The sequence below is a fragment of the Mizuhopecten yessoensis genome, unplaced genomic scaffold (genome assembly GCF_002113885.1).
Source record: "Mizuhopecten yessoensis strain PY_sf001 unplaced genomic scaffold, ASM211388v2 scaffold10161, whole genome shotgun sequence".
Taxonomy (NCBI): domain Eukaryota; kingdom Metazoa; phylum Mollusca; class Bivalvia; order Pectinida; family Pectinidae; genus Mizuhopecten; species Mizuhopecten yessoensis.
In genome coordinates, this window is record NW_018408409.1 from 58,890 (window position 1) to 75,108 (window position 16,219).

The 16,219-nt window shown below is 33.9% G+C and overlaps 3 protein-coding genes and 1 long non-coding RNA gene across 4 annotated transcripts in view; all 4 read right to left on the reverse strand.

The window, feature by feature from the left end:
• The window catches only part of LOC110459633 (receptor-type tyrosine-protein phosphatase gamma-like), a 16,296-nt gene extending 7,618 nt beyond the window's left edge, over positions 1–8,678 (reverse strand). The window contains exons 1-12 of the mRNA XM_021511979.1: positions 8,611–8,678; positions 8,184–8,425; positions 7,792–7,879; positions 7,275–7,348; positions 7,054–7,090; positions 6,500–6,597; positions 5,077–5,208; positions 4,497–4,642; positions 3,476–3,611; positions 2,891–3,071; positions 1,969–2,033; positions 935–1,057 (exon numbers count right to left, since the gene is read on the reverse strand). Of these exons, the coding sequence (XP_021367654.1) occupies positions 935–1,057; positions 1,969–2,033; positions 2,891–3,071; positions 3,476–3,611; positions 4,497–4,642; positions 5,077–5,208; positions 6,500–6,597; positions 7,054–7,090; positions 7,275–7,348; positions 7,792–7,879; positions 8,184–8,405 (1,302 nt within the window). The 5' untranslated portion in view covers positions 8,406–8,425; positions 8,611–8,678. The remainder of the gene's footprint in view (positions 1–934; positions 1,058–1,968; positions 2,034–2,890; positions 3,072–3,475; positions 3,612–4,496; positions 4,643–5,076; positions 5,209–6,499; positions 6,598–7,053; positions 7,091–7,274; positions 7,349–7,791; positions 7,880–8,183; positions 8,426–8,610) is intronic.
• Positions 8,679–11,145: 2,467 nt separating this feature from the next.
• Positions 11,146–12,433, reverse strand: LOC110459637. Its single transcript, XR_002463914.1, has 3 exons — positions 12,307–12,433; positions 11,772–11,804; positions 11,146–11,234 (listed from the first exon to the last, which is right to left on the reverse strand). It is a non-coding gene; the product is annotated as an uncharacterized LOC110459637 (long non-coding RNA).
• Positions 12,434–12,673: 240 nt separating this feature from the next.
• LOC110459634 (protein draper-like) lies at positions 12,674–15,250 on the reverse strand. The gene is made up of 5 exons (XM_021511980.1): positions 15,206–15,250; positions 14,404–14,538; positions 13,486–13,620; positions 13,006–13,140; positions 12,674–12,750 (listed from the first exon to the last, which is right to left on the reverse strand). The coding sequence occupies exons 2-5, from the start codon at positions 14,417–14,419 to the stop codon at positions 12,674–12,676; spliced, it is 363 nt and encodes a 120-aa protein (XP_021367655.1). The 5' UTR covers positions 14,420–14,538; positions 15,206–15,250.
• A 10-nt stretch (positions 15,251–15,260) lies between these two features.
• Positions 15,261–16,202, reverse strand: LOC110459635 (multiple epidermal growth factor-like domains protein 10; the record flags this gene model as incomplete). Its single annotated transcript, XM_021511981.1, has 3 exons — positions 15,948–16,202; positions 15,537–15,671; positions 15,261–15,340 (listed from the first exon to the last, which is right to left on the reverse strand). Coding segments are annotated over exons 1-3 (435 nt in total), but the record flags the coding sequence as incomplete, so codon positions are not given.
• Positions 16,203–16,219: the final 17 nt, after the last annotated feature.

A 16,219-nucleotide genomic window follows, 5' to 3' on the forward strand; every position in this document is an offset into this window, starting at 1 on the left:
AATTAAAGGAGGCATTTTTAAAGCTTATATAGCAGGATTCAGTTACAGTTATCTAGGGCGAAGTCTAGGAAGGATGGGGAGGCGTGGCCAGGGTGGGGTGGAACCATGGAAAGCGGCATAATGTGTACTACCGTGCACGCGGGGTACAGCAAGGCCAAAATAAAATATAGTTGTGCTTCCCTTTTCAGCTCCAAAAAACATAGGTTATATATTAATACTTGGCAGGGAAAACATTTTATTTCATTTTTTTTGGACAATGACATTTCTTATTGTTTATGTTATTATATTATCTATCGAGTGTTTAAGAATGATTACCGAGTGTTTAGGAATGATATATATTATAAAGGCATGTAAATTTATGGCTAGTTTGTCATCATCAATAAAAAGTAGCATCGGTCTGAACAGATATATATATGCCAATATGCCAACTCATGTCAGGCCTATCGTATGATGTTGTATCACTGGCACTTCCATGAAACTCCGCTTGATATCGGTACGATGATGATGGTTTTAGAAGTAAACGCAATCCGGGAATCCCAACCCTACGCATTGAGAAATGTTGGCGCGACATTGATCAAGTTAAAACGAGGCAACACGATCACGGGATAAATCTTGGACGCGCAAAAGAACAGCGTCTAATTTGCATATCGAATTATCTAGGTCATGTCGCCTTATAAGACAGCAAAACTTTACAATTAGTTACATTTTACGTGGTAGAATAAAAATAACCAACTTATGTGCGTGCATTATGGTGGAATATATAACTTGGGATTCGAAACGTTGGAAAAATAATTAACTCAGGCCGAAACGGCCTTCGTTAATTATTTTTACCAACATTTTCTCACCCTCGTTATATATTCCACCATAATGCACGCACATATGTTGATTATTTCTCAAATATAACAGATATATTTATCATTTGATTAATTTTTACCTGAGGTGTACCAATCGATACAATGACATCAACTGCCTGCTGCGAGACCATGGACCAGAAGTCTTCGACCGTGTTGTGTAGAGGATGCTGTGTAATGATATATCCATACTGATCCCGATAACTCTAAAGATAAAGGGAAAAATATTTGGTTTGTGACATTATCAAAAATATTTGCATGATCTTGTCGTTAAATATGTTAGTCTTGTCGAATTGTTTGGCAATTTCCAGTATATCATTAAATTTCTAAACGAATTATAGAATAAATGACAGTTGTCATTGTAACAATAATTTTCTCCACTTAGATATACTATTGGTATGCCAGTTTACATTGGAATTTATGTTGTTATGATAAATATGTATTTCCATGTACACTTCATGTAAACTCGTGGGTTTCAACGTTTTTGCATATGTACGATATCGGACTCGTAAAATTTGTTATCTGTAACTGAATGAGATAGGCTTATCTCGGTCGAAGGCTAAGATTATGAAACATAAACCCGATCTCCGCTGACGCGTCGGTTGAGATGTTACGTAATCTTAGACCGAGACTGAGATAACCTGATATTGCTAACTTACAGGCAATTGTTTTTTCTCGCACCTTTTAGTGCAAAATACTATTCACTTTCGTTAGAGTCTACATGGTCTCCGTCCGGTGCCTAAAGTAAATATAGCCTATCCACTCTTAAATCTTTTAAATTTCAGTTTGAATGATTATGCGTAAACAACATAGTCCGTCCTTCATAACAATAAAAAAGTAGTTCACACAAGTGTGTTTACAAACCAATGTACGGTTGTACAGTCTGTCTGTATAACGGATGAAAACGTTGCTGTGTGAAAATTCCGCGGGAATGTGCCAGACAGATCAAACGAGAAAGAGGTAACTAGCAGGAAGTATCAAATGGAGTATCCAAATGATGATGATGAGATAAAAGTTGTATTTATTATATATTTTGTATTTTTTACATATTAATGTAAAGCCATTTTTATATAAATCAGCATGATAAGACACACATATCGATGTCCTAATTCATTACCGGTGCATTTATTGCGTTGATATAATCGGATGTTGTAGATGTTAGGTACACCCGGTATCTCTCCACTGTAAGAAAAAATGTTAGTATCAAGCAGTTCTGTGTCTTCATACATGTACGAAATACTCATGTACGTAAATTGAACTTGAAACACGTTAATATTATATTTTTAACAAACAAAAATACTGCTACAATTGAATATTTTTAAGGTGTATGCAAGAAAAATCATATTCAAGATGAAAATCATATAAAGAAATACTTTATCACTGTCACTCGATTTTGTTTCAGTTGAACGAAGCGAATGTTATAATGATCTGGTTTTTACAAGGTTGACATTTCCTTTAAACAATTCCTAAAAAACCCCGTCAAACTACAATGAAATCACACTCACCTGCTAATATTGAGAGGTCTTTGTTTTTCCTTTTGTTTGTGCTGGTAAGAGCAGTCTCGATATCTCTGTCTTTGTAATGAGGCTTGTGATTTTCTAAAGCCTTCACGGTTTATTAAAATAAATCATTAATCAAATATGTATAATGTACACCTGTAATCATAATATTCTATTATTATAGTTACCATAGGATTACAATATAAGTAATATCTATAACAATAGAAATAAACATTTATTTGATTTACGAAAATATATCCTATTGACAGGGTCATTGTAAGATTCATCATTTCGATTAATATATCATGTTTGGCTTAGTGTACATGTACATCTGTATCATAAAATGCATAATACAATGTAGTAGCATGTTTGTATTACTCGTTATAATTGTATTATAAAATGAATGATAATTATGTAAGCAACTGTACACTGTAGGTTAGAATAGGTCAACTTGCCCTTTCTTAATAAGATTTCGTTCATGTTTCGCAATTTCATTCTTAATCATAAATCTATTCAAGCCAAAGTGTCTGTATAACTAACCAGCCATCTTGTGATGTTGCATGGAGGTTTTATTCAAATTGATACTTGCATTGAACTGTTTTTCGACAATGCCCCCAGTAAGCATGTCAGAAATATTTTTGCTGAAATCAGGTTCTGTCATACACTGGGTCACAATTCCGAGGCCCTCGGCGAGGACATCGTGGAGTACTACGTACTGGTCCTGTAAGTAATGTCACATTGTGTAAACAGTGCATGTTGTGAACATAGTACGAAACAGGACACTATGCGTATTTGGACCAATGACCAGTAATACCTTTTTTATCCTGATAGGTAGATTACCAAAGTACATGTACTAACAATCAGTTTATAGATAATTTTGTTACATGTTACAGCATACATTCTGTACAAATATTTACCATGATTTTTACTTGATTAGGGTTTAATTCAATAGTGATTCTTTGTATACTTCTATTATTTTTTGTGCCAATATTTGTACAATGTTACGATTTAAGAATTAGTGTCACTTTTATCAAAATGGTAATCTTTCATAGACTATTAGTATTGCAATAGCTAATATAGAACACATATTCTTTTTTGTACTCATTTTGAATCTTGAATATTTACTATTGTTTGTATCATGTTCATTCGATCCTTCCGCATCCTTTTAGTGTAAGCAAACACATCGATTTCATCGTTCTCATTTCCCTCTTTCAACAAGGCGTCTAGACCAATGTATGTTCCGGTTCTTCCAATACCGGCACTGTAAGATATTAATTATCCGACGATCTTATCGAGAGAAAAAATCCAGCATTAATATGTCCAATTAAATAGTCCTTAAGCTCAATATGTCAAATTAAATCGATGAGACCAATTTGTTGATGTCTTGGATAACTTAACAAAGTGTGTTCATCGCTTATGTATCTATAACAAAACAGGCTTTGACATTCCGATGTCTTTACAATAACGTTTGCCTCGTTTAACAGATTTGTTGTAAACTCTTATGCTTAGTGAACAAGTAGAATATTCGCTTTCTAAGCTTGCATCAGTGAATTCACATGTTTATATTTAGCAATTAAGCTATGTAGTCATAGTCAACCAATGTAAGTACAATTTCTATTTATGTACACTGTCTGTCTTTAAATACATATGGCGGCGAAAACGTCAGGGCCAATTTATAGAATGTTGATATGCTTTACGCTTGCCAGACACATTTTGTCATCATCAGTGTTTATATTTCGCACGTTGCAAAGATAACAAACATAGTTAACTACTGTATCTCTTTCTTCCATTTGTGTCGTGTGTTTTTGAAATTTGTTTGTTAGTACATTATAAAGCAATTCAATCATCGTTTGAACAATTCTTCAAAAAAGGAATCTTTTTTTCAATATTTATCTTTCTTCTACAAAAGTTGCATATCACTCTGTTCTTCGTTCTTGTTACTTCGCTGATGGGTTGAGAACTAAGCTGTATTTTCACCTCGCATGTACCGGTCAAGTTTTTATTATCAGCATAACCAATGGTCATTAATCAATGAAAAAGCCGTTGATGAGCTAAACGTATATTGGAACTTTTAATTCTGAAATTAAAACACAATGACATTAATTGATATAGTTTTACAACTGTTATCAATCTAGCAGCCTCTTACCTGCAGTGTACAATAAGTGGACCGTTCAGATCTGTTGGTGTAGATTGTACCCGTTTGTGAAACTGAAGGAGTTCGAACGCTTCCGGTACACCGTGATCTGGCCATTTGGTGAAGTGGTACTGCATTATCTGCCTTTTGGCGTTAGTCTTGATAAGAACAATAGATAGAGGGTATCGGTAATTTGACAAAATGGGGTTTTTAGACGCCAATGATGCGACATTTCTGGCCTAAGCATTAATATGTCTTCTCTATTTTATTTAAAACTTCAATTTCTATGAAAATAAGGAATTTCGGTATGTCAACAAAACAGCAGCTTGAATTCAAAAGCAATGACACTATGGTTACAATTTTTCAATAATGATAGACACACATGCCAACAACTGAACACGTACAAAGGAAACACGACCAGGTGTTCCGAAAGAGTGAACGTCTTCTGCTTCATCGACGACAACCCCCACTCCCAAATTTTGGTCAAAACCAAGTTATGTCATGTCCTCAAAATGGTGAGGACTAATCCAATGANTACGCATTTCCAAAGTCAAAATATGTTTCAGATTTTTTTTTCGTTCCTATCAATTACCTGTTTATTCCTCACTGATAGTTTTCTAATGGTATAGAAGGCGTACGACAATTCCTCTTGTAGTGTCACGTGATATAGTCCGAGCTGCAGGGAATTGCCCTCCTCCCCGTCCCAGTATTTACTGCACTTTTTCTAATAATAATAACAATGCCAAGAATGTAAAACAAATCACAAAATCCTAATATCTCCAACTTAGTCAATTAATAAAAATGATGAACAACTGCTAACGAGGATTAGTGAACTATAAACCAATACTAATAGCTGCTTTTATAGGGATTGAATCCAGAACGAGAAGGGGGGATTTTACTTATTCACCACATGAGCAGTCATCGAGGATTCATGAATATGAAATTATACTAATGGTGGTCAATATCACCATTGATCTGGTTACGATGAAACAGGCTTTTTACAGCCAACTAACATGGATGGATTGATTCATGTCCTTTGTTCATCTAATACTGAAGCACACTGACCTCCTACTGGCGATAGTAGTATATGCTTGACCTCCTCATGTATTGCATATCATATCCTAATCTCTGTAGTTATTAAACTAAGACGTGATATTGAAAAACTGGTCTGAGCTAGAATGGATCTTAAGGGCGGGCAGTGGCACGATTGATGATAGAAATTTGCAGGAAGATCAGTGTCATGCATGCATGAGACAATAGCATGCATGCCAGTTATAAGTATCAAAGGTCATATCATATATATAGGATTTTACATCAGTTTTCATTTCATATGAGATTTATGAATTTTAATTTAACGAGCCTCTGGCGAGCTAAAATGAAAAATTCGTGACGAGTTTAATAAATTTAATATGAATGAAAACGAGTGTAAGATCCTTTTTATCACATACTCAAGATCTGTGGCATGTATTCGTATAAAACGACAATTTTTATGCAACCTTGAAATGTAAAAAGCCACCATTTTGACTCCAGTGCGTAGGTCTGTGACGTCATGTTCTTGTCTAGGCGTGACGTCACAATTGAAACAATTGAAACTTACAACCAATCACAGGGCTGATAGGTCATATTACATGGGTTAATTCGCAAAAAAATATGACATGGGTATATTCACTGCATAACACAGTACATTATGCGATAAATGTGGTTACTAGACTCAAATGGATATATACATAACAGCACAACCACATATAACGTGCATTCCATTAAGTATAAAGTTCTAGTTGTGCTAACTTAGAATTGTTCTGTTGAAGAAGCATGGTTCTCCGAATTATCTTTCTGCACGTACAAATCTTATTATGTTGAAAAATAAATAAAAAATAATAATGAAAAAAATCTGAAAAAACGACGTTACGGCTTCGTCGCAAAAATGTCAAATAATACGAATAAATGGGAATTGCTGATAACGTCATCACATCATGGGTACCATAGATGAAAATATGTCATATAGGTTTTATTACCTTTCCAAGTTCCACTAAATTTGCAAGCATAATAATCTTTCCGCTCTGCTTCTGCCATACCATCCGCCAAAAGTCATCTAACGTTGTCACTTTTGGGCCTATTTTGATAAAATAGAACGTTCACAAGGATCGTAAAAATCGTTGTTGTATATCTATTCTTGAAGTACGAGGATGTCAAACTAACCTGATTGATACCTCGGGCAATAAAAAAATCCAGTTAACTGTCATGAAGCTTCACATATTCAAAAAATATGATAATTATAATAAATAAAGTTCATAAAAAAAGAATTGTACCCTTATAAAATGTTTTATATGCACCTTTCTTATTTTGTTGTATTTCTACATGTGTTTTTGAAACATGTTAGACATTGTTTTTAATTTGTTCGACATTTAATACAACTGATAAACGAAGTAGTCATATGGTGTTTAAAAGTGTAAACTCTGTTTGGCTTTCTGTATTCACTCGCTAAGATTTTATTTATATTGGTTATTTTAAGTTTAGTTATCTTTAAATGTAATTTGAACAAAGAAAATTTTACTTGGAAATGACTTACCTTGAGTAGCAATGTATGCTTTTATACCCTTTGTATCCTGCAATGCAAATAAAATATAGCTAATAATTTAAAACAAAACAAAAAACACTATCTAATAGCCAAAGATAAATTGAACGTTTTAGAAAACTTGATTTTCCGTCTTTTCTTGGTAGCTTTAACTTACATCTACCTTATCAAAATCGTTCTCTTTCAAAATTATAGCCGATTTGAAAGTGTGGTACCTCAATTTCATTGGCATTAATGTAGTCGCTGAAGCCTTCCTTTTCCTTTCGAAGGATAACTCTCGAATGGTCATCTGAAAAAAAGCTAGACCAGTTGATTTTTTTCCTTTATTATGTTATGATTTTATCTGTATCAAGTAGTATCTAACTCGTGTTAGAGTATCATTACATCACATATTTCAGGGTATTTTATTTTAGTGTATAATTATGTGAGTGTCACTTTGGTCTCAATTTTCATAAATATAAGCTTCAGTCAGCTGTTTAATTTGTCTGTATGTTACTTTNAATTTCAGGGTATTTTATTTTAGTGTATAATTATATGAGTGTTACTTTGGTCTCAATTTTGAAAAATATAAGCTTCAGTCAGCTGTTTAATTTGTCTGTATGTTACTTTTCATTACATAATTATAAATTTGTATTTTAATCGACTAATTTGTTATACGACCTGCTACATTGTAACACAATTCATGACACGATACTTTAATTAATAAGCATTGTTTTATATCAGCATACTCACATGCAAACGTTGTTTTAAATCGGTTTCGAAATATATTTTCAGGTGCCTTGGAGGTTTCGTGTGGATGGACCAATCCATGTGGTAAGTTCTGTAGAAATAAAAATACTCACAGACTTCTGTTCAGCTAACTCTTAATAGCACTCGTCTGAACAATTCTCCATATAACATTATGAAAACAGTTAAGCAAGTCTTTCGAGTTAACAATATCACAACACCCTAATTAAAATATTGATATCACCCATTTTTTATTTTTATTTATTTGCATAGCATATCTTTAATTGATATTAACTATCACATGCGCCGTTGCTTTGTTTCCTTCCTTGTAATGATACATGACTACGTGTTATTTATTATCAAATGCGTCGTACTGTGTTTCCATGACACATGATTACCTGATATTCAGTATTAAACGCCTCGTCTTTATTTTTCCTTGCAATGATTTCATGTAGATCCGTAACTTTCATTTTTGTGTCATTAATGACAGGTGCACGCAGAGGATTGTTGATATAAATGACTTCATCATCTTCAGCCTCAATCTCGTCTTTTGTGGCTCCCTGTGGCTCCGCCTGTTGGTCTTTATCATCGCCTGCCAGGTCAGCCTCTATAGGCGCCATGTTGACATATATCTTGTCGTCTGGAAACAATGTTACTTATAATTAATGATTAAATATATATTGTAATGTAAAACTCAATTCATTGGCTTGGTACATCCTACTTTGCATTTTGAACTTTCGAAAATAACAAACCATGTTTAAGGATAATAATTAACCCAGTGGAATAATGTTGCACAGCACACCGGTGAGTTGATCAGATACAAACCGTTCTTCCTATTAATTGTGAGGATATTCGCTCTTTGCTTTCTGGATATCCGGTCATTTCCTTTTGAGGGAGTAAGTCGCTTCCTCCTAAAAATAAAATGATTTACCCTAGTGTCTAAGTATTAATATGCAACAATCATATAATAACCATGTGAATAACTCACGTATTTCCACTTAATCCGCTATAAATACTTATTCACAAGGAAAACGAAAATACGCTAAATGTCGCCTTTCTAATGGTCCATTACGTGTTGCTTAACCGTTTTTGTTTATTTTACAGAAAACTGAAATTAAAGTTACTTGAATTCAAAATGTCTCCATCTTTCCACAATGTGTATCAAAAGTGTCTAACACAAAACCCCACAAAATGCTTAAAAGTTCAATATTTAATTGTGTTGGAAAATATGGTATGGGCAAATGCCTCATTCGGTTTATAAAGGCATATGATTTTAAACCAATGCCATGGGAAAAAATAAAAAATGTGCAAATATCACATCTGTTTAAAGGAGTGCCAGAAACGCAAAATAATCGGAAAGTTAATTTAAAGACAGATTTTGAACTACTGGTAACTAATTCCCCAAAGAAGTGTTTAGTTGACTCTTGGCTTTCATTATATTCTTAAATATTCTTCCACCGCTACTTGTCCAATGCGTTCAAATACTTCTGTTCAGATTCCATTACTAGCTCACATTCCATTTTTCCCTGTGCATCCAAGAAGGTGACTTGGCTGTCTTGGCCATCGACATTTACATATTTCCATTATGGTACAAATTAAGTATGAAGGCGAAGATTTCTCAACTTGATCGCCACCACGGCAAGGCGGCAGACTGGTATAAATCGAGAAAATGTCAATAATTGGAACTTTGGAAATCTACCATAACCTCCGATTTTCCATTGTTTACGATAGCAGGGGTAATTAGTGATGACCACTCAATGCTTCCATAAGAAATAGGACTTATTTACAGTTGGTTTTACGTTATATCACTGATTTTTTACCTGATGATTATGACGGTGATGATGATTATGACTATAACAGCCACGACCGCGGCACAAGCTCCACCTATGATTCCAGCCAGAGGAGGACCATCTTATAAGTATAGGTAAACAAAACAATTACTTAACACATTGATTGAAAGAAACTTTATTCTGTGGTTATCTGCTAATTAAACTTAAAAAGCTTTATCCTTTCAAAGAACAGTGTTAATTAGCTTTCGCTTTGCATTCATAAAATCAGAAGATGTGTTTCGTATTAATTATTTCATCTTAGTAGCAGCTTTTCCGTCTTTGCGTATTGCAGAGTTATCTTCTCTTGAGAGCAGGTTTTGATTGTTACGTCATTGGTTTGTGTGAGAAAATTACGTCGTTTTCTCAAAAATTGATGACGTTACCCTCACAAACCAATGACGTAACAATCAATACCTGCTCTCAAGAGAAGATAACTCTGCAATACGCAAAGACGGAATAAGGAAATATGAATTCAGAATTGAATGTGGCCTCACAATAGCAGCTGTTATTTTATTGTAAGTTCATAATCAAATACTCAAGCTTTCCTTTAAAACCGTTCTTCAGCAATGATGTTTACACACGTGTGATACCGATGTCTATTTGCAAACACTAGCAGAGTAATTCATGTTCTGCATGATTGAGTTATGGGATGCTTGTGATTTGGCTCGGATTGGCCTCGCCCAATACAAACGTTTTAAGCAGGCTTGATATCATATAAAACCCATACAAGATGACGATACTTATTGAACTGTACAATGATAAAGCGTACATGGAATCGATAAGTATTCATATATATTTGGGACAGAAACGTTTTTGTAATGACTTACTTTGGTTATCGTCTGCTTTTTGAACAGCCACTTCAACAAAAATGTATATGTACATATATCATACATACATTGTCGAAAAAAAAAAAAAAAAAAAAAAAAAAAATTTTNAAAATGCTTAAAAGTTAAATAATTAATTGTGTTGGAAAATATGGAATAGGCAAATGCCACATTGGACTTATAAAGGCGTATAATTTAAAACCAATGCCATGGGAAAAAATAGAAAAAGTGCAAATATCACATCTGTTCAAAGGAGTGCCAGAAACGAAAAATAATCGGAAAGTTAATTTGAAGACAGATTTTGAACTACTGGTACCTAATTCCCCAAAGAAGTGTTTAGTTGACGCTACTTGTCCAATGCGTTCAAATACTTCTGTACAGATTCCATTCCTAGCTCACATTCCATTTTTCCCTGCACATCCAAGATGGTGACTTGGCTGTCTAGGCCATCGAAATTTACATATTTCCATTATGGAACAAATTTAGTATGAAGGCGAAGATTTCTAAACTTGATCGCCACCACGGCAAGGCGGCAGACTGGTATGAATCGAGAAATATCAATAATTGGAACTTTGGAAATCTACCAAAACCTCCGATTTTCCATTGTTTACGATTGCAGAGGTAATTAGTGATGACCACTCAAGGCTTCCATAAGAAATATGACTTATTTACAGTTGGTTTTACGTTATATCATTGATTTTTTACCTGATCATTATGACGGTGATGATGATTATGACGATAACAGCCACGACCGCGGCACACGCTCCACCTATGATTCCAGCCAGAGGAGGACCATCTTATTAATTAGAGGTAAACAAAACAATTAATCAATACATTGATTGAAAGAAATTTTATTCTGTGGTTATCTGCTAATTGAACTTACTTAAAAGGCTTTAACCTTTTAAAGAACAGTGTTAATGAACTTTCGCTTTGCATTCATGATAACAGAATATGTGTTTCGTATTAATTGTTTCATCTTAGTGGCAGATATAAGGAAAAATGAATTCAAAATTGAATGTGGTCTCACAATAGCATAATTCATAATCAAATGCTCAAGCTTTCCTTTGAAACCGTTCTTAAGCAATACTGTTTACACACGTGTGATACCGATGTAAACACTAAAGTAATGTATGTGCTGCATGATTGAGTGATGTGATGCTTGTGATTGGGCTCGGATTGGCCTCGCCCAATACAAACTTTTCAATCAGGCTTGATATCATATACAACCCTTACAAGATGACGATACTTATTGAACTGTACAATGATAAAGCGTACATTGAATTGATAAACATTCATATATATTTGGGACAGAAACGTTTTTTTAATGACTTACTTTGGTTATCATCTGCTTTTTGAACAGCTTCTTCTACAAAAACGTATATGTACATATATCAGACATACAATGTCGAAAAACGAACAAACAAAAAACTGAATATTTCGTCATATATTATGCAGTTCGAAAGACATACAATTAACTGAATCAGTATATATTACTTTTTATCATCACAAAACTTGTATAAAACATAACTAACTAAAAAAGTTATGGTTCAATTTTCTTTTGCCAACATCTCATTGTATCATTTCATGTGTTGACATACTATATATCGCATCTTGTTAGAAGGACTAACCAAATATGAACCCTGAATACTTACAGAATACATACAGTTACAAAAGAGCATGCATAAACAAAAATTAGAAAAATATTGTGAAGAGCTTTAGAAGAAAACTTATATGTGATATGGAGAGCTTATTATATATTCAAAGCTTTATGTTTAAAAAATGGAATAAATTAAGGAAATCAAGACACGAAAAGACATGATATATAAACTGAAAATCTGGTAACAGTTAACAGCACAGGATTCAAATACCTTGGTCACACGCCGAACCTATCCAGCCAACATCACATCCCGTAACGTTACATAATCCGGTGAATCTGTCACATCCGGGTTTGGTACAGTGACATATGGTATCACAGTTACTGCCAAACGAACTGATGTTGCAAGCTGATTAGATAAGAAATATATACAATCGAGTTGATATCTGAAATTGGCATTGATTAGGTAAAGAAACATACGTCGTTTATGTTTGTTTTAGAAATTGACCTTAATTTGTAGTGAGTATTCTACGATTGTGGCTGACTCATCTGATGGGCTACCAGTCCCCGATATTGGCAAAATCATTGTTGCAGGTATCTATTCTGACACGGTTTACACGTAATGCTAAATTGAGTATAGTTTACTTGTTGTAGCTAACACTTGTTACGTAATCAAGGGTTGTATTGACACCTTCCCCTTTGTCGTGTATTCGGAACACTGTAACATTTTCAGACATATTTATTTTCATTCTTTCGACCTAAATGGACAAAATGGCATGATGGTAAAAATAAATAATGAATAATAACTTGGTTTGACTTCTGCATCTAAAGAAAAAAAACAAATTAGCGCTTTCTTTCTTCGTACTTAAAGTAATCTTTTCTATTTAGAGCATTTGTTGGGATTAAAAAGCAAACTGCAATAATGGAAAGCTTTCTCCTTACAAAATCGATTTTGCTATATATTTGGCATTACCTCTATTACAATTAGGTCCTTGCCATCCAAGTGCACATCCGGACACGATACAATTACCGCTTGTCACGTCACATCCGGGAGTAGCGCAGTTGCAAGTGTATTTACAATCTTTGCCATATGTACCAATGTCGCATTCTTACATTCCAAATCGATGAAAGAAATGTATTTATTAATTTTATTTAAATATTGGTTAAACATTGCTGTTTTGAAATATTAAAAAAATATATATATCAAGCCAAGCATAGACATTATTTTAAATATGTGCAAAGCGGATCGATATATAGCTATTAACAAAAAAGCCTTTTGGTCAGTCCAGAACTGGAATTAATTTAATATTTGCTATCAAACTTATACAATTTGGGTAAATATCTATAGAAGTATTTATTGTTACATGTAAGTAGTACAATTAAAAACATCCATCTATTTATCATTTGAAACGATTAACGATGAATATACTATAAGTGATGAATATTGTATTACCTTTGTCACAAGACAGTCCTTCCCATCCTGCCTCACAACCAGACCTGATACATACTCCATTCGTTCTGTTACATCCAGGAATAGCACATTGACATGTCTGTTTACAGTCCACACCAAAGTATCCGGTGAGACAGACTGAATTCATGTCATAAAAACTGTAAGAATGTGACATGTGAAGTACATATTCTTCACATTATAGCTACAAGTAATACAACAAAGTGGAATATATATACAAATAACATCCAAATTCCTTGTGATGATTAAATATAAAAGAAACGAAACAAAGAGCTTCATAGTTGCTCCCTTGCGCTTCCACCTAGTAGATAATTTATATCACCCGGGGCAATCTAAAGTATTGTCATATGTTACTGTATAATTTTAAACAAAATTTGTAATGGCCTTTGAATAATGTATATTGCATGTATATATGTACGTTTGCAGCACACCGCTTCACCTTCAATGGTATTATGAATGTCCTCTTCTGTTGTTTCATAAACAAATTCTTTTTTTCTTATTGTAATATACTCAATAATAAACTATTTCAAAGGTTTATTAATAAATAAAAAACACAGAGTGGCTAACTTAATTGTTTCTTGACTCGTTTTATTATAAAATTCCATGGATCATTCTTTGATGGGATTTTTTTTTTGAATTACGTCATACGGAAAACCACATCATTCAAGAACCCCATGAACAAATTGACAATCTGACATCGGATCTATTTTTTTAACTTTTGTTTTTACTTTTGTTTAATGTTTTAAGAATATTTGGCCGACAAATCTGTCTACGAGTACATCACATTTCTGGATGATTTAATTTAGATTTTGAAACTCATATAGTTATCGTGATCATGTCATGACAAACAAGGAACCATTGTTCAATGCCCTATCTCTTTTTTTTTAACATATACATGAGTACCCTTATCACAAGCCATTCCTGTCCACCCAGGTTCACATCCTGGCTGTGTACAGCTCCCGTTGAATTGGTCACATCCCGGTAAAGCACAGTGACATGTCTGTAAACAGTTCTCGCCAAAGTTGCCGGCTTCGCACTCTGAATAAATAGCATGTTTTATTTAGATAATGTTAATGTTAGCATAATTTGAATTGTTTGATAAAATTTCAGAATATTAACATTTCCAATGCAAGTTCCCCTATAAGCATTATCAGCGTCATTTTGAAGCTTCTCCTTCCGCGTCGAATAGAGAAAATGAGACAACCGTTAGAAGCAAACCTTTTTGTGACGTTCAGCTAGTTTAGGAATCTTGATTGCACTGACGACACAGACAAGTCAATAGCGAAAACATAGGGGAATATTTATAATAAGGTAATACATATTTAGAACGTAAAATAGCGGGGCTTCATGTTAAATATGTTTGTAACGTAACCGGCTTGCGTTCATACCGGCATGAAATTGTGAACAAAATGCCTTTAAATCCTTATAAATCATTGAGAACAAATTATTATGGAAACAGCACAAATACACTGTCACCAATACAAATTGCCTAAAAGTTCTATTTCAGATATATTGCTCTCATTTAGATCATTTACTTGTAGTGTAGGAATCTCCTATAACATTTCTTGACTAACACGAATCTTATGTTTAAGTGAAAGTGAAATTAAACGCAAATTATTGATGTTTTATAATAATGTAGATATGTTAATCAAAATAGAGAAACACATACATGAAATGTAATAAAACAAGGCAATTAAATTAGTACTCTTATCACAAGCTCTCCCTTGCCATCCAGCTTCACATCCTGGCACCGCGCAGCTACCATTTTCTCTATCACATCCGGGTTGTGAACAATGACACGTGTGGTTACAGTTCATGCCAAATTTGCCACTTCCACATTCTGAAAAAAACCGACCCTACTAATATTAGAACTAACTCATTTTCAGAACTAGTAATCACACAGGTACAGTACATGTACAAAATTATACATTCGAAACTAAATGAAATTCCCAAATTAGCAACGTATGTTGATAAACCGACGTGACATATAAATTAAGTGTTATATTGTATATGTAGACATATCTAAGTCATTTTACCTTCAGAGCAGTGTGGTCCCATCCATCCACTCTGACATCCAGTGACGTCACATAGTCCGGTATCAGGATCACATCCACCCACACCACAGTGACATATTCCCGAACAGGTAGATCCAAAACGATTTACCGGACATCCTAATGGAAGGATATACACGGCTCATTGTTCAGGTCACTATTAATTCACAGCATAATAATAAAGTAAAAATATTTCGTAATATTGTCATCCAATAATCATTAGGATTTGAAAACATAAAATGTCCTAATATTTTCCTTCTGAAATAATGAAAGAGAGGCATGTACAATGTACCATATATAGTCATATGACATTAAAATGTGAGGTGACTTGTGTTCGATTTAATGTTTAGTAACTGAAATAAGGTTATTAAGATTATAGCGAACATTTATATTTACCAAAAACCTGCACCTCACATAATTCCAACACAGCGTTTGTTGTCGAGTAGTATCGATAAGACTTAGGCCCATTATCAGCGGGACACATGTTGTAGAATATGACATATCGTCCGTCAACAGGACAACAACGAGATTGGTTGAATGATGGAAGTTCTGGATCCTTTGTGTCGTCATGAAAACATAGATGCCATGTACTTCGAAGACTGTCCAAAACGGTCATGTTGGAAACATAAAGATAAAATCCAGAAAGGCGAAAGGGATCTGGAATAGAG

What these genes read in the sequence shown, in the direction of transcription:
- LOC110459634 (XM_021511980.1), bottom strand. An exon ending in AGGACTGTCTTGTGACAAAG is followed by an intron (nt 13,141 to 13,485) that starts GTAATACAATAT and finishes TTGGAATGTAAG; the next exon opens with AATGCGACATTGGTACATAT. An exon ending in AGGACCTAATTGTAATAGAG is followed by an intron (nt 12,751 to 13,005) that starts GTAATGCCAAAT and finishes AAAATGTTACAG; the next exon opens with TGTTCCGAATACACGACAAA.